The following is a 24708-nucleotide window of genomic DNA, read 5'->3' as shown; positions in this document are numbered from 1 at the left end:
AATACTGCCCCTATGTACAAGAATATAACTACTAGAATACTGCCCCCTATGTACAAGAATATATCTACTATAATACTGACCCCTATGTACAAGAATATAATTACTATAATACTGCCCCTATGCACAAGAATATAACTACTATAATACCGCTCCTATGTACAAGAATATAACTACTATAATACTGCCCCTATGCACAAGAATATAACAACTATAATACTGCTCCTATGTACAAGAATATAACTACTATAATACTGCTCCTATGTACAAGAATATAACTACTATAATACTGCCCCCTATGTACAAGAATATACTATAATACTGCTCCTATGTACAAGAATATAACTACTATAATACTGCTCCCTATGTACAAGAATATAACTACTATAACACTACTCCCTATGTACAAGAATATAACTACTATAATACTGCCCCTTATGTACAAGAATATAACTACTAGAATACTGCCCCCTATGTACAAGAATATATCTACTATAATACTGACCCCTATGTACAAGAATATAATTACTATAATACTGCCCCTATGCACAAGAATATAACTACTATAATACCGCTCCTATGTACAAGAATATAACTACTATAATACTGCCCCTATGCACAAGAATATAACAACTATAATACTGCTCCTATGTACAAGAATATAACTACTATAATACTGCTCCTATGTACAAGAATATAACTACTATAATACTGCCCCCTATGTACAAGAATATACTATAATACTGCTCCTATGTACAAGAATATAACTACTATAATACTGCTCCCTATGTACAAGAATATAACTACTATAACACTACTCCCTATGTACAAGAATATAACTACTATAATACTGCCCCTTATGTACAAGAATATAACTACTAGAATACTGCCCCCTATGTACAAGAATATATCTACTATAATACTGCCCCCTATGTACAAGAATATAATTACTATAATACTGCTCCTATGTACAAGAATATAACTACTATAATACTGCCCCTATGCACAAGAATATAATTACTATAATACTGCCCCTATGCACAAGAATATAACTACTATAATACCGCTCCTATGTACAAGAATATAACTACTATAATACTGCCCCTATGCACAAGAATATAACTACTATAATACTGCCCTTATGTACAAGAATATAACCACTATAATACTGCCCCTATGTACAAGAATATAACTACTATAATACTGCCCCTTATGTACAAGAATATAACTACTAGAATACTGCCCCTATGCACAAGAATATAACTACTATAATACTGCCCCCTCTGTACAAGAATATAACTACTATAATACTGCCCCCTCTGTACAAGAATATAACTACTATAATACTGCCCCTATGTACAAGAATATAACTACTATAATACTGCTCCCTATGTACAAGAATATAACTACTATAATACTGCCCCCTCTGTACAAGAATATAACCACTATAATACTGCTCCTATGCACAAGAATATAACTACTATAATACTGCCCCCTATGCACAAGAATATAACTACTATAATACTGCTCCCTATGTACAAGAATATAACTACTATAACACTACTCCCTATGTACAAGAATATAACTACTATAATACTGCTCCTATGTACAAGAATATAATTACTATAATACTGCCCCTATGTACAAGAATATAACTACTAGAATACTGCCCCCTATGTACAAGAATATAACTACTATAATACTGACCCCTATGTACAAGAATATAATTACTATAATACTGCCCCTATGCACAAGAATATAACTACTAGAATACTGCCCCCTATGTACAAGAATATATCTACTATAATACTGACCCCTATGTACAAGAATATAATTACTATAATACTGCCCCTATGCACAAGAATATAACTACTATAATACCGCTCCTATGTACAAGAATATAACTACTATAATACTGCCCCTATGCACAAGAATATAACAACTATAATACTGCTCCTATGTACAAGAATATAACTACTATAATACTGCTCCTATGTACAAGAATATAACTACTATAATACTGCCCCCTATGTACAAGAATATACTATAATACTGCTCCTATGTACAAGAATATAACTACTAAAATACTGCTCCCTATGTACAAGAATATAACTACTATAACACTACTCCCTATGTACAAGAATATAAATAAGATAATACTGCCCCTTATGTACAAGAATATAACTACTAGAATACTGCCCCCTATGTACAAGAATATATCTACTATAATACTGCCCCCTATGTACAAGAATATAATTACTATAATACTGCCCCTATGCACAAGAATATAACTACTATAATACTGCTCCCTATGTACAAGAATATAATTACTATAATACTGCCCCTATGCACAAGAATATAACTACTATAATACTGCTCCTATGTACAAGAATATAACTACTATAATACTGCCCCCTATGTACAAGAATATAACTACTATAATACTGCCCCCTATGTACAAGAATATAACTACTATAATACTGCCCCCTATGTACAAGAATATAACTACTATAATACTGCCCCCTATGTACAAGAATATACTATAATACTGCTCCTATGTACAAGAATATAACTAGTATAATACTGCTCCCTATGTACAAGAATATAACTATTATAACACTACTCCCTATGTACAAGAATATAACTACTATAATACTGCCCCTTATGTACAAGAATATAACTACTAGAATACTGCCCCCTATGTACAAGAATATATCTACTATAATACTGCCCCCTATGTACAAGAATATAATTACTATAATACTGCCCCTATGCACAAGAATATAACTACTATAATACTGCTCCCTATGTACAAGAATATAATTACTATAATACTGCCCCTATGCACAAGAATATAACTACTATAATACTGCTCCTATGTACAAGAATATAACTACTATAATACTGCCCCCTATGTACAAGAATATAATTACTATAATACTGCCCCTATGCACAAGAATATAACTACTATAATACTGCCCCCTATGTACAAGAATATAACTACTATAATACTGCCCCCTATGTACAAGAATATAACTACTATAATACTGCCCCCTATGTACAAGAATATAACTACTATAATACTGCCCCCTATGTACAAGAATATAACTACTATAATACTGCCCCTATGTACAAGAATATAATTACTATAATACTGCCCCCTATGTACAAGAATATAACTACTATAATACTGCCCCCTATGTACAAGAATATAACTACTATAATACTGCCCCCTATGTACAAGAATATAATTACTATAATACTGCCCCTATGCACAAGAATATAACTACTATAATACTACTCCTATGTACAAGAATATAACTACTATAATACTGCCCCTATGCACAAGAATATAACTACTATAATACTGCCCCTATGTACAAGAATATAACTACTATAATACTGCCCCTTATGTACAAGAATATAACTACTAAAATACTGCCCCTATGCACAAGAATATAACTACTATAATACTGCCCCCTCTGTACAAGAATATAACTACTATAATACTGCCCCTATGCACAAGAATATAACTACTATAATACTGCCCCCTCTGTACAAGAATATAACTACTATAATACTGCACCCTCTGTACAAGAATATAACTACTATAATACTGCCCCTATGCACAAGAATATAACTACTATAATACTGTCCCTATGTACAAGAATATAACTACTATAATACTGCCCCTATGCACAAGAATATAACTACTATAATACTGCCCCCTATGTACAAGAATATAACTACTATAATACTGCTCCCTATGTACAAGAATATAACTATTATAATACTGCCCCCTCTGTACAAGAATATAACTACTATATTACTGCCCCTATGCACAAGAATATAACTACTATAATACTGCCCCCTATGCACAAGAATATAACTATTATAATACTGCCCCCTATGTACAAGAATATAACTACTATAATACTGCTCCCTATGTACAAGAATATAACTACTATAACACTACTCCCTATGTACAAGAATATATCTACTATAATACTGCCCCCTATGTACAAGAATATAATTACTGTAATACTGCCCCTATGCACAAGAATATAACTACTATAATACCGCTCCTATGTACAAGAATATAACTACTATAATACTGCCCCTATGTACAAGAATATAACTACTATAATACTGCCCCCTATGTACAAGAATATAACTACTATAATACTGCACCCTATGTGCAAGAATATAACTACTATAATACTGCCCCTATGTACAAGAATATAACTACTAGAATACTGCCCCCTATGTACAAGAATATATCTACTATAATACTGACCCCTATGTACAAGAATATAATTACTATAATACTGCCCCTATGCACAAGAATATAACTACTATAATACCGCTCCTATGTACAAGAATATAACTACTATAATACTGCCCCCTATGTACAAGAATATACTATAATACTGCTCCTATGTACAAGAATATAACTACTATAATACTGCTCCCTATGTACAAGAATATAACTACTATAACACTACTCCCTATGTACAAGAATATAACTACTATAATACTGCCCCTTATGTACAAGAATATAACTACTAGAATACTGCCCCCTATGTACAAGAATATATCTACTATAATACTGCCCCCTATGTACAAGAATATAATTACTATAATACTGCCCCCTATGTACAAGAATATAACTACTATAATACTGCCCCCTATGTACAAGAATATAACTACTATAATACTGCCCCCTATGTACAAGAATATAACTACTATAATACTGCCCCTATGCACAAGAATATAACTACTATAATACTGCTCCTATGTACAAGAATATAACTACTATAATACTGCCCCTATGCACAAGAATATAACTACTATAATACTGCCCCTATGTACAAGAATATAACTACTATAATACTGCTCCCTATGTACAAGAATATAACTACTATAATACTGCCCCCTCTGTACAAGAATATAACTACTAAAATACTGCTCCCTATGTACAAGAATATAACTACTATAACACTACTCCCTATGTACAAGAATATAAATAAGATAATACTGCCCCTTATGTACAAGAATATAACTACTAGAATACTGCCCCCTATGTACAAGAATATATCTACTATAATACTGCCCCCTATGTACAAGAATATAATTACTATAATACTGCCCCTATGCACAAGAATATAACTACTATAATACTGCTCCCTATGTACAAGAATATAATTACTATAATACTGCCCCTATGCACAAGAATATAACTACTATAATACTGCTCCTATGTACAAGAATATAACTACTATAATACTGCCCCCTATGTACAAGAATATAACTACTATAATACTGCCCCCTATGTACAAGAATATAACTACTATAATACTGCCCCCTATGTACAAGAATATAACTACTATAATACTGCCCCCTATGTACAAGAATATACTATAATACTGCTCCTATGTACAAGAATATAACTAGTATAATACTGCTCCCTATGTACAAGAATATAACTATTATAACACTACTCCCTATGTACAAGAATATAACTACTATAATACTGCCCCTTATGTACAAGAATATAACTACTAGAATACTGCCCCCTATGTACAAGAATATATCTACTATAATACTGCCCCCTATGTACAAGAATATAATTACTATAATACTGCCCCTATGCACAAGAATATAACTACTATAATACTGCTCCCTATGTACAAGAATATAATTACTATAATACTGCCCCTATGCACAAGAATATAACTACTATAATACTGCTCCTATGTACAAGAATATAACTACTATAATACTGCCCCCTATGTACAAGAATATAATTACTATAATACTGCCCCTATGCACAAGAATATAACTACTATAATACTGCCCCCTATGTACAAGAATATAACTACTATAATACTGCCCCCTATGTACAAGAATATAACTACTATAATACTGCCCCCTATGTACAAGAATATAACTACTATACTACTGCCCCCTATGTACAAGAATATAACTACTATAATACTGCCCCTATGTACAAGAATATAATTACTATAATACTGCCCCCTATGTACAAGAATATAACTACTATAATACTGCCCCCTATGTACAAGAATATAACTACTATAATACTGCCCCCTATGTACAAGAATATAATTACTATAATACTGCCCCTATGCACAAGAATATAACTACTATAATACTGCTCCTATGTACAAGAATATAACTACTATAATACTGCCCCTATGCACAAGAATATAACTACTATAATACTGCCCCTATGTACAAGAATATAACTACTATAATACTGCCCCTTATGTACAAGAATATAACTACTAAAATACTGCCCCTATGCACAAGAATATAACTACTATAATACTGCCCCCTCTGTACAAGAATATAACTACTATAATACTGCCCCTATGCACAAGAATATAACTACTATAATACTGCCCCCTCTGTACAAGAATATAACTACTATAATACTGCACCCTCTGTACAAGAATATAACTACTATAATACTGCCCCTATGCACAAGAATATAACTACTATAATACTGTCCCTATGTACAAGAATATAACTACTATAATACTGCCCCTATGCACAAGAATATAACTACTATAATACTGCCCCTATGTACAAGAATATAACTACTATAATACTGCTCCCTATGTACAAGAATATAACTATTATAATACTGCCCCCTCTGTACAAGAATATAACTACTATATTACTGCCCCTATGCACAAGAATATAACTACTATAATACTGCCCCCTATGCACAAGAATATAACTATTATAATACTGCCCCCTATGTACAAGAATATAACTACTATAATACTGCTCCCTATGTACAAGAATATAACTACTATAACACTACTCCCTATGTACAAGAATATATCTACTATAATACTGCCCCCTATGTACAAGAATATAATTACTGTAATACTGCCCCTATGCACAAGAATATAACTACTATAATACCGCTCCTATGTACAAGAATATAACTACTATAATACTGCCCCTATGTACAAGAATATAACTACTATAATACTGCCCCCTATGTACAAGAATATAACTACTATAATACTGCACCCTATGTGCAAGAATATAACTACTATAATACTGCCCCTATGTACAAGAATATAACTACTAGAATACTGCCCCCTATGTACAAGAATATATCTACTATAATACTGACCCCTATGTACAAGAATATAATTACTATAATACTGCCCCTATGCACAAGAATATAACTACTATAATACCGCTCCTATGTACAAGAATATAACTACTATAATACTGCCCCCTATGTACAAGAATATACTATAATACTGCTCCTATGTACAAGAATATAACTACTATAATACTGCTCCCTATGTACAAGAATATAACTACTATAACACTACTCCCTATGTACAAGAATATAACTACTATAATACTGCCCCTTATGTACAAGAATATAACTACTAGAATACTGCCCCCTATGTACAAGAATATATCTACTATAATACTGCCCCCTATGTACAAGAATATAATTACTATAATACTGCCCCCTATGTACAAGAATATAACTACTATAATACTGCCCCCTATGTACAAGAATATAACTACTATAATACTGCCCCCTATGTACAAGAATATAACTACTATAATACTGCCCCTATGTACAAGAATATAACTACTATAATACTGCCCCTATGTATAAGAATATAATTACTATAATACTGCCCCCTATGTACAAGAATATAACTACTATAATACTGCCCCCTATGTACAAGAATATAACTACTATAATACTGCCCCCTATGTACAAGAATATAATTACTATAATACTGCCCCTATGCACAAGAATATAACTACTATAATACTGCTCCTATGTACAAGAATATAACTACTATAATACTGCCCCTATGCACAAGAATATAACTACTATAATACTGCCCCTATGTACAAGAATATAACTACTATAATACTGCCCCTTATGTACAAGAATATAACTACTAGAATACTGCCCCTATGCACAAGAATATAACTACTATAATACTGCCCCCTCTGTACAAGAATATAACTACTATAATACTGCCCCTATGCACAAGAATATAACTACTATAATACTGCCCCCTCTGTACAAGAATATAACTACTATAATACTGCCCCCTCTGTACAAGAATATAACTACTATAATACTGCCCCTATGCACAAGAATATAACTACTATAATACTGCCCCCTATGTACAAGAATATAACTACTATAATACTGCTCCCTATGTACAAGAATATAACTACTATAATACTGCCCCCTCTGTACAAGAATATAACTACTATATTACTGCCCCTATGCACAAGAATATAACTACTATAATACTGCCCCCTATGCACAAGAATATAACTATTATAATACTGCCCCCTATGTACAAGAATATAACTACTATAATACTGCTCCCTATGTACAAGAATATAACTACTATAACACTACTCCCTATGTACAAGAATATATCTACTATAATACTGCCCCCTATGTACAAGAATATAATTACTGTAATACTGCCCCTATGCACAAGAATATAACTACTATAATACCGCTCCTATGTACAAGAATATAACTACTATAATACTGCCCCTATGTACAAGAATATAACTACTATAATACTGCCCCCTATGTACAAGAATATAACTACTATAATACTGCACCCTATGTGCAAGAATATAACTACTATAATACTGCCCCTATGTACAAGAATATAACTACTAGAATACTGCACCCTATGTGCAAGAATATAACTACTATAATACCTCTCCTATGTACAAGAATATAACTACTATAATACCGCTCCTATGTACAAGAATATAACTACTATAATACTGCTCCTATGTACAAGAATATAACTACTATAATACTGCCCCTTATGTACAAGAATATAACTACTATAATACTGCCCCCTATGTACAAGAATATAATTACTATAATACTGCCCCTATGCACAAGAATATAACTACTATAATACTGCCCCCTATGTACAAGAATATAACTACTATAATACTGCCCCCTATGTACAAGAATATAACTACTATAATACTGCCCCCTATGTACAAGAATATAACTACTATAATACTGCCCCCTATGTACAAGAATATAACTACTATAATACTGCCCCTATGTACAAGAATATAATTACTATAATACTGCCCCCTATGTACAAGAATATAAGTACTATAATACTGCCCCCTATGTACAAGAATATAACTACTATAATACTGCCCCCTATGTACAAGAATATAATTACTATAATACTGCCCCTATGCACAAGAATATAACTACTATAATACTGCTCCTATGTACAAGAATATAACTACTATAATACTGCCCCTATGCACAAGAATATAACTACTATAATACTGCCCCTATGTACAAGAATATAACTACTATAATACTGCCCCTTATGTACAAGAATATAACTACTAAAATACTGCCCCTATGCACAAGAATATAACTACTATAATACTGCCCCCTCTGTACAAGAATATAACTACTATAATACTGCCCCTATGCACAAGAATATAACTACTATAATACTGCCCCCTCTGTACAAGAATATAACTACTATAATACTGCACCCTCTGTACAAGAATATAACTACTATAATACTGCCCCTATGCACAAGAATATAACTACTATAATACTGCCCCTATGTACAAGAATATAACTACTATAATACTGCCCCTATGCACAAGAATATAACTACTATAATACTGCCCCCTATGTACAAGAATATAACTACTATAATACTGCTCCCTATGTACAAGAATATAACTACTATAATACTGCCCCCTCTGTACAAGAATATAACTACTATATTACTGCCCCTATGCACAAGAATATAACTACTATAATACTGCCCCCTATGCACAAGAATATAACTATTATAATACTGCCCCCTATGTACAAGAATATAACTACTATAATACTGCTCCCTATGTACAAGAATATAACTACTATAACACTACTCCCTATGTACAAGAATATATCTACTATAATACTGCCCCCTATGTACAAGAATATAATTACTGTAATACTGCCCCTATGCACAAGAATATAACTACTATAATACCGCTCCTATGTACAAGAATATAACTACTATAATACTGCCCCTATGTACAAGAATATAACTACTATAATACTGCCCCCTATGTACAAGAATATAACTACTATAATACTGCACCCTATGTGCAAGAATATAACTACTATAATACTGCCCCTATGTACAAGAATATAACTACTAGAATACTGCCCCCTATGTACAAGAATATATCTACTATAATACTGACCCCTATGTACAAGAATATAATTACTATAATACTGCCCCTATGCACAAGAATATAACTACTATAATACCGCTCCTATGTACAAGAATATAACTACTATAATACTGCCCCCTATGTACAAGAATATACTATAATACTGCTCCTATGTACAAGAATATAACTACTATAATACTGCTCCCTATGTACAAGAATATAACTACTATAACACTACTCCCTATGTACAAGAATATAACTACTATAATACTGCCCCTTATGTACAAGAATATAACTACTAGAATACTGCCCCCTATGTACAAGAATATATCTACTATAATACTGCCCCCTATGTACAAGAATATAATTACTATAATACTGCCCCCTATGTACAAGAATATAACTACTATAATACTGCCCCCTATGTACAAGAATATAACTACTATAATACTGCCCCCTATGTACAAGAATATAACTACTATAATACTGCCCCTATGTACAAGAATATAACTACTATAATACTGCCCCTATGTATAAGAATATAATTACTATAATACTGCCCCCTATGTACAAGAATATAACTACTATAATACTGCCCCCTATGTACAAGAATATAACTACTATAATACTGCCCCCTATGTACAAGAATATAATTACTATAATACTGCCCCTATGCACAAGAATATAACTACTATAATACTGCTCCTATGTACAAGAATATAACTACTATAATACTGCCCCTATGCACAAGAATATAACTACTATAATACTGCCCCTATGTACAAGAATATAACTACTATAATACTGCCCCTTATGTACAAGAATATAACTACTAGAATACTGCCCCTATGCACAAGAATATAACTACTATAATACTGCCCCCTCTGTACAAGAATATAACTACTATAATACTGCCCCTATGCACAAGAATATAACTACTATAATACTGCCCCCTCTGTACAAGAATATAACTACTATAATACTGCCCCCTCTGTACAAGAATATAACTACTATAATACTGCCCCTATGCACAAGAATATAACTACTATAATACTGCCCCCTATGTACAAGAATATAACTACTATAATACTGCTCCCTATGTACAAGAATATAACTACTATAATACTGCCCCCTCTGTACAAGAATATAACTACTATATTACTGCCCCTATGCACAAGAATATAACTACTATAATACTGCCCCCTATGCACAAGAATATAACTATTATAATACTGCCCCCTATGTACAAGAATATAACTACTATAATACTGCTCCCTATGTACAAGAATATAACTACTATAACACTACTCCCTATGTACAAGAATATATCTACTATAATACTGCCCCCTATGTACAAGAATATAATTACTGTAATACTGCCCCTATGCACAAGAATATAACTACTATAATACCGCTCCTATGTACAAGAATATAACTACTATAATACTGCCCCTATGTACAAGAATATAACTACTATAATACTGCACCCTATGTGCAAGAATATAACTACTATAATACTGCCCCTATGTACAAGAATATAACTACTAGAATACTGCACCCTATGTGCAAGAATATAACTACTATAATACCGCTCCTATGTACAAGAATATAACTACTATAATACTACCCCTATGCACAAGAATATAACTACTATAATACTGCTCCTATGTACAAGAATATAACTACTATAATACTGCTCATATGTACAAGAATATAACTACTATAATACTGCCCCCTATGTACAAGAATATACTATAATACTGCTCCTATGTACAAGAATATAACTACTATATTACTGCTCCCTATGTACAAGAATATAACTACTATAACACTACTCCCTATGTACAAGAATATAACTACTATAATACTGCCCCTTATGTACAAGAATATAACTACTAGAATACTGCCCCCTATGTACAAGAATATATCTACTATAATACTGCCCCCTATGTACAAGAATATAATTACTATAATACTGCCTGTATGCACAAGAATATAACTACTATAATACTGCCCCCTATGTACAAGAATATATCTACTATAATACTGCCCCCTATGTACAAGAATATAATTACTATAATACTGCCCCTATGCACAAGAATATAACTACTATAATACTGCTCCCTATGTACAAGAATATAATTACTATAATACTGCCCCTATTCACAAGAATATAACTACTATAATACTGCCCCCTATGTACAAGAATATAACTACTATAATACTGCCCCCTATGTACAAGAATATAACTACTATAATACTGCCCCCTATGTACAAGAATATAACTACTATAATACTGCCCCCTATGTACAAGAATATAACTACTATAATACTGCCCCTATGTATAAGAATATAATTACTATAATACTGCCCCCTATGTACAAGAATATAACTACTATAATACTGCCCCCTATGTACAAGAATATAACTACTATAATACTGCCCCCTATGTACAAGAATATAATTACTATAATACTGCCCCTATGCACAAGAATATAACTACTATAATACTGCTCCTATGTACAAGAATATAACTATTATAATACTGCCCCTATGCACAAGAATATAACTACTATAATACTGCCCCTATGTACAAGAATATAACTACTATAATACTGCCCCTTATGTACAAGAATATAACTACTATAATACTGCCCCTATGCACAAGAATATAACTACTATAATACTGCCCCCTCTGTACAAGAATATAACTACTATAATACTGCCCCCTCTGTACAAGAATATAACTACTATAATACTGCTCCTATGTACACGAATATAACTACTATAATACTGCTCCTATGTACAAGAATATAGCTACTATAATACTGCTCCTATGTACAAGAATATAACTACTATAATACTGCTCCTATGTACAAGAATATAACTACTATAATACTGCTCCCTATGTACAAGAATATAACTACTATAATACTGCTCCTATGTACAAGAATATAACTATTATAATACTGCCCCTATGCACAAGAATATAACTACTATAATACTGCCCCTATGTACAAGAATATAACTACTATAATACTGCCCCTTATGTACAAGAATATAACTACTATAATACTGCCCCTATGCACAAGAATATAACTACTATAATACTGCCCCCTCTGTACAAGAATATAACTACTATAATACTGCCCCCTCTGTACAAGAATATAACTACTATAATACTGCTCCTATGTACACGAATATAACTACTATAATACTGCTCCTATGTACAAGAATATAGCTACTATAATACTGCTCCTATGTACAAGAATATAACTACTATAATACTGCTCCTATGTACAAGAATATAACTACTATAATACTGCTCCCTATGTACAAGAATATAACTACTATAATACTGCTCCTATGTACAAGAATATAACTACTATAATACTGCCCCTATGCACAAGAATATAACTACTATAATACTGCCCCTATGTACAAGAATATAACTACTATAATACTGCCCCTATGTACAAGAATATAACTACTATAATACTGCCCCCTATGTACAAGAATATAATTACTATAATACTGCCCCCTATGTACAAGAATATAACTACTATAATACTGCCCCTATGTACAAGAATATAACTACTATAATACTGCCCTCTATGTACAAGAATATAAATACTATAATACTGCCCCTATGCACAAGAATATAACTACTATAATACTGCTCCTATGCACAAGAATATAACTACTATAATACTGCCCCCTATGTACAAGAATATAATTACTATAATACTGCCCCCTATGTACAAGAATATAACTACTATAATACTGCCCCCTATGTACAAGAATATAACTACTATAATACTGCCCCCTATGTACAAGAATATAACTACTATAATACTGCCCCTATGTATAAGAATATAATTACTATAATACTGCCCCCTATGTACAAGAATATAACTACTATAATACTGCCCCCTATGTACAAGAATATAACTACTATAATACTGCCCCCTATGTACAAGAATATAATTACTATAATACTGCCCCTATGCACAAGAATATAACTACTATAATACTGCTCCTATGTACAAGAATATAACTATTATAATACTGCCCCTATGCACAAGAATATAACTACTATAATACTGCCCCTATGTACAAGAATATAACTACTATAATACTGCCCCTTATGTACAAGAATATAACTACTATAATACTGCCCCTATGCACAAGAATATAACTACTATAATACTGCCCCCTCTGTACAAGAATATAACTACTATAATACTGCCCCCTCTGTACAAGAATATAACTACTATAATACTGCTCCTATGTACACGAATATAACTACTATAATACTGCTCCTATGTACAAGAATATAGCTACTATAATACTGCTCCTATGTACAAGAATATAACTACTATAATACTGCTCCTATGTACAAGAATATAACTACTATAATACTGCTCCCTATGTACAAGAATATAACTACTATAATACTGCTCCTATGTACAAGAATATAACTATTATAATACTGCCCCTATGCACAAGAATATAACTACTATAATACTGCCCCTATGTACAAGAATATAACTACTATAATACTGCCCCTTATGTACAAGAATATAACTACTATAATACTGCCCCTATGCACAAGAATATAACTACTATAATACTGCCCCCTCTGTACAAGAATATAACTACTATAATACTGCCCCCTCTGTACAAGAATATAACTACTATAATACTGCTCCTATGTACACGAATATAACTACTATAATACTGCTCCTATGTACAAGAATATAGCTACTATAATACTGCTCCTATGTACAAGAATATAACTACTATAATACTGCTCCTATGTACAAGAATATAACTACTATAATACTGCTCCCTATGTACAAGAATATAACTACTATAATACTGCTCCTATGTACAAGAATATAACTACTATAATACTGCCCCTATGCACAAGAATATAACTACTATAATACTGCCCCTATGTACAAGAATATAACTACTATAATACTGCCCCTATGTACAAGAATATAACTACTATAATACTGCCCCCTATGTACAAGAATATAATTACTATAATACTGCCCCCTATGTACAAGAATATAACTACTATAATACTGCCCCTATGTACAAGAATATAACTACTATAATACTGCCCTCTATGTACAAGAATATAAATACTATAATACTGCCCCTATGCACAAGAATATAACTACTATAATACTGCTCCTATGCACAAGAATATAACTACTATAATACTGCTCCTATGTACAAGAATATAACTACTATAATACCAGTTCAGTCATTTAAATGATGATTTTCCTTTATAACGACCTCTTTCGTGCACACAGGACTGATTGCAGACAGTATATATGTTGCCTCTTGTACTTTAGACCTTTGCCCTTTGCTTCCACCTCCTTTTTTTTCAAATTCAAAGTTTATTAAAAGAGAAGATTTTTGTTTTTAACAAGAAGTAAACAAAAGCTTAATACAGAATGTCTGAGGTCTAGTGAAGTATTGCAATACATTGAAATAGATGGCTTTGATTATTACTATTGAACATTGATGGGTAACTGATAATCTAGGCATCGCTTATAACACTTGACCACATATAATTGTACGAAAAAGGTGTTTAACCTAAGACTAGGCCGAGAGACCATATAAAGCCGAGCTACGTAAAGCACACAACAGACCAAGAAGTTAAGGGGAAAAATGAAATAGGGGAGGAAAAGGGGGATGAACCAAGAGAGGTAATTTGGAGCGGGGTACTTCTGAGACCAGCTTCACGTAGAAGCCATTTTCGCGAGGTGAAACCTAATCTGGGCTCCCACCTCCTTTTAATAATCCTAAACTCCTAATATAATCATCCGAGGTCGCCATCTTGGGTGACACTAAAGTTCGGAATTTGTCATCTATTTATTTTAACCTTTAATAATCTGATCGTTATTAATTAACCCCCAAAGCTTTTGTTCAGTGTTTGGGTGTTTTGGTATAATATTGCCTCTAACAGTAGGTGCTGTCCCTTTAAAGCTCTCCATTCCCGTTTGTTGCCTTTTAAGGGTTAATTATTCTATTATCGGAGATTTAATGAGGTTTTTTTTCTTTTTTTTCTTTTGGCCGCACAGTTTCCCTCCTGCACTAGTGACACTTGTGGCTGAAAAGTCTCCGACATTAATTGGGAACCGCATGAGACGTGAGGTTGTGTAGATGAGATGGCGGACAGGAGCCGCTATGTAATAATCCTCCGCAGGCATTAATGGCGGGGCGGGGGGTGAAGATGAGGTGCCCTGCTCCGTGCAATCTCAATAACGTTCGGATCTATGGGATGAGAGATGGATTTTTAGCCGCTCCAGTCATTTGTCTCAATCAGGTGGTCTTCACATTTGGGAGAGGGACGAAAGAGACCTTAACGTAGATATATGAATGCTATAACTCAGATCAATGTGTGCATACTATTCCCGCAGCGCCCGGCCTGCAAAACCTAATATTTGCTCTTGATTTTCTTCTAGATTTCAGCTCTGACCCTTATAACATGAACACGCTTGGTCGCTGTGTCATAATAAAGTCCTAAATCCTCTTAAAGGTGCAGGACGCCATTTTCTGTGAAAACTGCGAAAATGCAGGCAAGCTAAAAACGCATAACAGAGATTTTATTGAGTGTAATCTCATTAACCTGGCATCCATTGGTCTACAAATTCCTTTAATTTGGCATCTGATGGTCTATAAATTCTGATAATCCAGGAGCAAACCAAAGAAAATGGAATCAGAGACTACAGTTTTTTCTTAGCATTTTGATTTTCTGCATATTTTACTTTTTTTTTTTAATAGATATTTGATAAAATCTCCTAATCTGGTACATCCCTTTAATTTCAGATTAAAGGAATTTCCTTCAAATGATGGTTTTGAAATTCTGATAATCCAGAAGTAGACCGAACATAATTCACTCAGAGACTGCAAAATTTTTCATTAGCATTTTGATTTTGGGTATTTTTTTTTTTTTTTCAATGGCCATTTGATAGTCCAGAAAAAATTCGGAATCTGCCATATCCTTTTAATTCTAGATTTAAATAATTTACTGCAAATGATCTAGAAATCTGGATAACTCAGCATAATCCAGGAGCAAACCAACAAGAAGATAATTCGCTCAGAAGCTGCAATTTCTTTATTAGCGTTTCGATTCTTTGTATTTTTTTCATGGCTGGTTGATAATCCAGAAAATCTCCTAATCTGGCACATCCCTTTGGTTCAGATGATAGGAATTGCCTGCATATTTTATAATATTATTAATTTCTAATGTGAAAATAGACCTGTCCTGTAATAGTCTATGGCCCAGCTGCCAGTGCTGGGCTTGGGGGGCATGTAGGAGCCTCGCAGCCATGGCCGGGGCATAGCTCCAGGAGATGGGAAGGTAGCAGGTGCAGCTGGGCCCTATTATCTGGGGACCCAAAGGCTCCTCTACCCATGATTATAAATGGGATGTGATACATGGGGGGCCCTGCTGTAGATTTTGCATTGTGACCCACGAGCGTTGAGTAGATACAATGGGGGGGCCCCAGGAGCTCCCATCTCTGACTGATGGAAACCTCTGCAGAACTCTGCAGAGCATTAGGCAGTGGTCATGGTCTCTGCACCCTGTTGGGGGCACAGTGGGACTTTTGCTTTGACGCCCCCTTTTTTTCCGCCTCTGCCCTAGGCCACGCCTCCCCTTCCCGTCGCCCTCGTTACACTATAATCTCCGCTGTTTTTTAATATACACATTTAATATATACGGAAGTGAAATTTTAATTTTTAATTCGCTTCTGTTACGACCTAAATTGCTTTTTTCTTGTAAAATATTTAAACCCTGTTCACGGACGCCGCACCGGTCGGCGGCAACAAACACGACTTTTCTATTAGTTTTATGGGATTTAATTGCTGCATCTCCCACGTTGCCCTTTGTCGCTTTGTTTAACGGTTTAACGGTTAATATATGTTTCCCAATTAAATACCGTCCATTTCCTCATCCTAATAATTCCCCCTCGGGGGCAAAAACATCTTTCTAAATATCTTATTCTGTTTGATAAGAGCTCCTCTGGCTGTGTCCTCATGACAACACTTCCTGTTCCTGTGATTTCATTAGAGCAGTGGGCCTCATAGCTACTGATCGGGTCATATGCTGAGCTCAATTCTGATTGGTTAGTATGGTGCTGCGTGTCCCTGTGATAAAACAGATTATTAAGAGCCCAAGGCCAAGAAGTGTTGTCAGAGAGACACATACATCATCTGCATTTACTGACACATTGCAAAGCACTTCTGGGCTTTTTACTTAGATTCAAATGGATCTGTCCTTGTAGTAATGGAAATCTGCTCTCAATGTGCTCACTCCCTGCTGGGCTTGTTACCCTGTAACCAATCTAAAGAAGCAAAGCTGCAGTGTGAAGAAGCAAAGCTGCAGTGTAAAGTAAGGAGAGTCAACAACCTGATCCTCCAGTGAGACACTAGGTGCCAAACGAGTGCAGCCAGTGATCATAGCTGTATTCTAATAGAGCAGAGATGTAGTATAAAGCATAGAGGAGCAGAAATCTGAATACTGAGACAAGAGAGGTGGATTCAGACTACCTCTGAATCCGGCAGACAATGCCGCTAAGCTGGTGTCACTGGTTATAGCTGTATTCTAATAGAGCTGAGATGTAGTGTAAAGCATGGAGGAGCTCCGGTCTAGTGCTGAGACAGGAGGGGTGGGTTCAGACTACCTCTGACTCCAGCAGACAATGCCGCTAAGCTGGAGTCACTGGTTATAGCTGTATTCTAATAGAGCTGAGATGTAGTGTAAAGCATGGAGGAGCTCCGGTCTAGTGCTGAGACAGGAGGGGTGGGTTCAGACTACCTCTGACTCCAGCAGACAATGCCGCTAAGCTGGAGTCACTGGTTATAGCTGTATTCTAATAGAGCATAGATGTAGTGTAAAGCATGGAGGAGCTCCGGTCTAGTGCTGAGACAGGAGGGGTGGGTTCAGACTACTTCTGACTCCAGCAGACAATGCCACTAAGCTGGTGTCACTGGTTATAGCTGTATTCTAATAGAGCTGAGATGTAGTGTAAAGCATGGAGGAGCTCCGGTCTAGTGCTGAGACAGGAGGGGTGGGTTTAGACTACTTCTGACTCCAGCAGACAATGCCACTAAGCTGGTGTCACTGGTTATAGCTGTATTCTAATAGAGCTGAGATGTAGTGTAAAGCATGGAGGAGCTCCGGTCTAGTGCTGAGACAGGAGGGGTGGGTTCAGACTACCTCTGACTCCAGCAGACAATACCGCTAAGCTGGAGTCACTGGTTACAGCTGTATTCTAATAGAGCTGAGATGTAGTGTAAAGCATGGAGGAGCTCCGGTCTAGTGCTGAGACAGGAGGGGTGGGTTCAGACTACCTCTGACTCCAGCAGACAATGCCGCTAAGCTGGAGTCACTGGTTATAGCTGTATTCTAATAGAGCTGACATGTAGTGTAAAGCATGGAGGAGCTCCGGTCTAGTGCTGAGACAGGAGGGGTGGGTTCAGACTACTTCTGACTCCAGCAGACAATGCCACTAAGCTGGTGTCACTTGTTATAGCTGTATTCTAATAGAGCTGAGATGTAGTGTAAAGCATGGAGGAGCTACGGCCTAGTGCTGAGACAGGAGGGGTGAGTTCAGACTACTTCTGACTCCAGCAGACAATGCCACTAAGCTGGTGTCACTTGTTATAGCTGTATTCTAATAGAGCTGAGATGTAGTGTAAAGCATGGAGGAGCTCCGGTCTAGTGCTGAGACAGGAGGGGTGGGTTCAGACTACTTCTGACTCCAGCAGACAATGCCGCTAAGCTGGTGTCACTGGTTATAGCTGTATTCTAATAAAGCAGAGATGTAGTGTAAAGCATGGAGGAGCTCCGGTTTAGTCTTGAGACAGTAGGGGTGGGTTCAGACTACCTCTGACTCCAGCAGACAATGCCGCTAAGCTAGAGTCACTGGTTATAGCTGTATTCTAATAGAGCTGAGATGTAGTGTAAAGCATGGAGGAGCTCCGGTCTAGTGCTGAGACAGGAGGGGTGGGTTCAGACTACTTCTGACTCCAGCAGACAATGCCGCTAAGCTGGAGCCACTGGTTATAGCTGTATTCTAATAGAGCTGAGATGTAGTGTAAAGCATGGAGGAGCTACGGCCTAGTGCTGAGTCAGGAGGGGTGGGTTCAGACTACCTCTGACTCCAGCAGACAATGTCGCTAAGCTGGAGTCACTGGTTATAGCTGTATTCTAATAGAGCTGACATGTAGTGTAAAGCATGGAGGAGCTCCGGTCTAGTGCTGAGACAGGAGGGGTGGGTTCAGACTACCTCTGACTCCAGCAGACAATACCGCTAAGCTGGTGTCACTGGTTATAGCTGTATTCTAATAGAGCTGAGATGTAGTGTAAAGCATGGAGGAGCTACGGCCTAGTGCTGAGACAGGAGGGGTGGGTTCAGACTACCTCTGACTCCAGCAGACAATGCTGCTAAGCTGGTGTCACTGGTTATAGCTGTATTCTAATAGAGCTGAGATGTAGTGTAAAGCATGGAGGAGCTACGGCCTAGTGCTGAGTCAGGAGGGGTGGGTTCAGACTACCTCTGACTCCAGCAGACAATGTCGCTAAGCTGGAGTCACTGGTTATAGCTGTATTCTAATAGAGCTGAGATGTAGTGTAAAGCATGGAGGAGCTCCGGTCTAGTGCTGAGACAGGAGGGGTGGGTTCAGACTACCTCTGACTCCAGCAGACAATGCCGCTAAGCTGGAGTCACTGGTTATAGCTGTATTCTAATAGAGCTGAGATGTAGTGTAAAGCATGGAGGAGCTCCGCCCTAGTGCTGAGACAGGAGGGGTGGGTTCAGACTACCTCTGACTCCAGCAGACAATGTCGCTAAGCTGGAGTCACTGGTTATAGCTGTGTTCTAATAGAGCTGAGATGTAGTGTAAAGCATGGAGGAGCTCCGGTCTAGTGCTGAGACAGGAGGGGTGGGTTCAGACTACCTCTGACTCCAGCAGACAATGTCGCTAAGCTGGAGTCACTGGTTATAGCTGTGTTCTAATAGAGCTGAGATGTAGTGTAAAGCATGGAGGAGCTCCGCCCTAGTGCTGAGACAGTAGGGGTGGGTTCAGACTACCTCTGACTCCAGCAGACAATGTCGCTAAGCTGGAGTCACTGGTTATAGCTGTGTTCTAATAGAGCTGAGATGTAGTGTAAAGCATGGAGGAGCTCCGGTCTAGTGCTGAGACAGGAGGGGTGGGTTCAGACTACCTCTGACTCCAGCACACAATGCCACTAAGCTGGTGTCACTGGTTATAGCTGTATTCTAATAGAGCTGAGATGTAGTGTAAAGCATGGAGGAGCTCCGGTCTAGTGCTGAGACAGGAGGGGTGAGTTCAGACTACCTCTGACTCCAGCAGACAATGCCGCTAAGCTGGAGTCACTGGTTATAGCTGTGTTCTAATAGAGCTGAGATGTAGTGTAAAGCATGGAGGAGCTCCGCCCTAGTGCTGAGACAGTAGGGGTGGGTTCAGACTACCTCTGACTCCAGCAGACAATGTCGCTAAGCTGGAGTCACTGGTTATAGCTGTGTTCTAATAGAGCTGAGATGTAGTGTAAAGCATGGAGGAGCTCCGGTCTAGTGCTGAGACAGGAGGGGTGGGTTCAGACTACCTCTGACTCCAGCACACAATGCCACTAAGCTGGTGTCACTGGTTATAGCTGTATTCTAATAGAGCTGAGATGTAGTGTAAAGCATGGAGGAGCTCCGGTCTAGTGCTGAGACAGGAGGGGTGAGTTCAGACTACCTCTGACTCCAGCAGACAATGCCACTAAGCTGGAGCCACTGGTTATAGCTGTATTCTAATAGAGCTGAGATGTAGTGTAAAGCATGGAGGAGCTCCGGTCTAGTGCTGAGACAGTAGGGGTGGGTTCAGACTACCTCTGACTCCAGCAGACAATGCCGCTAAGCTGGAGTCACTGGTTATAGCTGTATTCTAATAGAGCTGAGATGTAGTGTAAAGCATGGAGGAGCTCCGGTCTAGTGCTGAGACAGTAGGGGTGGGTTCAGACTACCTCTGACTCCAGCAGACAATGCCGCTAAGCTGGAGTCACTGGTTATAGCTGTGCCCCAATGCAGCAGAGCTGAATAGAAGCTACTGCAGTATCACCCACAGGTAGTGTCTTCTATGTGGACATTTTGTTTATTTTTTCCCTTGTGTTATGAAATAAATGCAGTAATTCTGAAAGGAAAGCGATGTCTCCATAGAAAAGACAAAGCATCTGTTGTGTGGATGTGGTTGGCAGATATAATAGCTGAAGACGAGTTCCAAGGCACGTTGTTATTTTTTTCCCCATGTAAACATGTCCGCTATATCCTTGCAGGCGCTGCTGGTGGATAACATCCCTCAGTTCCTGGACTGGAGATGAACACGAGGACGTCTCACCTAGAAGACAGCAGCGGACCCTGAGCGCACAGGCAAGCTCACCTCTCAAGGTTTGGACCCAACCTCAGCGGGTGACACCTACGGAGTCTTGGGTCTAATGATCCTGGAGTTTAGAGTTCTCACATGACCAATCTTGGATCCAACAAGAGGGTGAAAGGTCACTGGACCATTCTTGTGGACCTTCGTGCCTAAAGATGAGAAGATGTCCACCCTCTAGACCTGTGAAGTGTAAAATGAGTCCATGCTCTTGTCCTGATCTGTGCACCAGAGGTAACTGTCTAAGTCTTGCCTAACACCTCTATGAATCAATGCAGAGACAAAGAGACCCAGATTGTTGGGAAATATCTATGCATATCCTAGAACGTCTTCTAGATGTTCTGTCCAAGCTTTCCAGATCTTTGAATGTACCACACATGACTATCATCCAATAGCCGCACAGCCCAATTGCATCTGTATAAGAGCCAATGAGGTGTTTCCATGCTGATCCTGACAGTAGCAGATAAGCCCCCTGAAGTTTCCCCTCTACATTACTTGGTCATCTCCACTCCAGGAGGACACCACTGTCCGCTCCAGCTGCCATGCTGCCTTTGGCTGTCTTCGTCTTACACTGCCTGCCTATGGCATTGGGACACTATGACATTTGTAAATCCTGGGTGACATCTGATGATGGCCCCTCCTGGGAATATTATGCCTGTCAACCAAAGCCCATGGTGATGAAAGAGTATGCTATCCTCAAGGTGGACCCTCCTGGAATTACCTGTGGTGACCCCGCGGAGTACTTCTGCACACACGTAAGTACTGTTCTGCCTATTGGTTAGAAATCAATACAAAACTGGTCCCTGAATGTCTCATTTCATGGCGTCCTACCAAATCTTGAAGATGGGATTTGTCTAAGGCTTAAATCCAAGGACATGCATCCCAAATAGACAGAAAAAGCAGGTGCCAAGGGGCCCATTGGGTGCAGTTACAAAGCTCTGGTTGGCTGATCCCGGCTTCCAATCGGGTGCTCCAACCTAGCACTAGTTAATTAGCAACACAGAAGGGGTTAACTATCTCAGGAGTAACATCCCCTACTAGTTCCAGATGCCCCCCAAGCCTATTAGATCTCACATCTGCCTTTTTTGCCTAGCAGTGACCCCAGTCCTTGGACCTTTGGTCCCAATAGTCCTGTTTAGTTGGGGGGTTCTGGGCAAGTAAATCCACACCAACAAAGAGACCTCATTTAGAATTTTTCTTTGCTGCTTAATCTGACAATTTCTCAGTATTTTCTATAACTAATTTGCAAATTGAACCTACAACAAATGTAAATACAAATTAGAACCTAAATTTGCAAACATTAAAGATAAAAAAAAGATTTGCATACAATTAATGTTTTTGATGGTTTGCAAAAAAAAATTGCTCCTATCAGACTGGATGACATATTGAGACGTGCCATCATAAACATTCCACAATTATCCCGGGTGATCAGTATTCCTCTTCAATAATCTGTCTTTCAAATGAGCTGATTTTTATTTTCCGTGATGAAATATTGATGTGTTTGCTGCAAGGTCCTCTCAGAAGTCTCTCCGTATCCAGCGCTCATCCCGCATAAGCTTTTAAACATCACTACCCTTTTCCTACTTTGTAGGCATTTCTGAGTCTTCCAATCAATAATGCACTTAGGGCCGATGGTACTTTATGATGAGCACAAGGCCTGGACCACTATCCTGGGGCCACTGCTCCGGAAAAGAGAAAGACACAGCCCCAGAATTTCCTTCTATTCTATCTAATTACATTTTGTACAAGGATATAACTACTATAATACTGCCCCCTATGTACAAGAATATAACTACTATAATACTGCCCCTATGTACAAGAATATAACTACTATAATACTGCCCCTATGTACAAGAATATAACTACTATAATACTGCCTCCTATGTACAAGAATATAACTACTATAATACTGCTCCTATGTACAAGAATATAACTACTATAATACTGCCTCCTATGTACAAGAATATAACTACT

At 36.9% G+C, this 24708-nt stretch overlaps 1 protein-coding gene across 2 annotated transcripts in view; it reads left to right on the top strand.

Annotated features, from left to right (window-relative positions):
* The window catches only part of NTNG2 (netrin G2), a 110333-nt gene that overhangs the window by 14250 nt on the left and 71375 nt on the right, over nucleotides 1-24708 (top strand). For both annotated transcript variants that reach the window (XM_073640673.1, XM_073640674.1), the window contains exon 2: nucleotides 22637-23489. In XM_073640673.1, coding sequence (XP_073496774.1) covers nucleotides 23277-23489 — 213 coding nt within the window. In that variant the 5' untranslated portion in view covers nucleotides 22637-23276. The remainder of the gene's footprint in view (nucleotides 1-22636; nucleotides 23490-24708) is intronic.

The sequence above is a fragment of the Phyllobates terribilis genome, unplaced genomic scaffold, assembly GCF_046119375.1.
Source record: "Phyllobates terribilis strain yellow unplaced genomic scaffold, ASM4611937v1 Scaffold_7__3_contigs__length_470593459, whole genome shotgun sequence".
In the NCBI taxonomy this organism is placed as follows: domain Eukaryota; kingdom Metazoa; phylum Chordata; class Amphibia; order Anura; family Dendrobatidae; genus Phyllobates; species Phyllobates terribilis.
The sequence above is the reverse complement of the archived record's forward strand: the minus strand, read 5'-3'. Positions and strand labels throughout refer to the sequence as shown.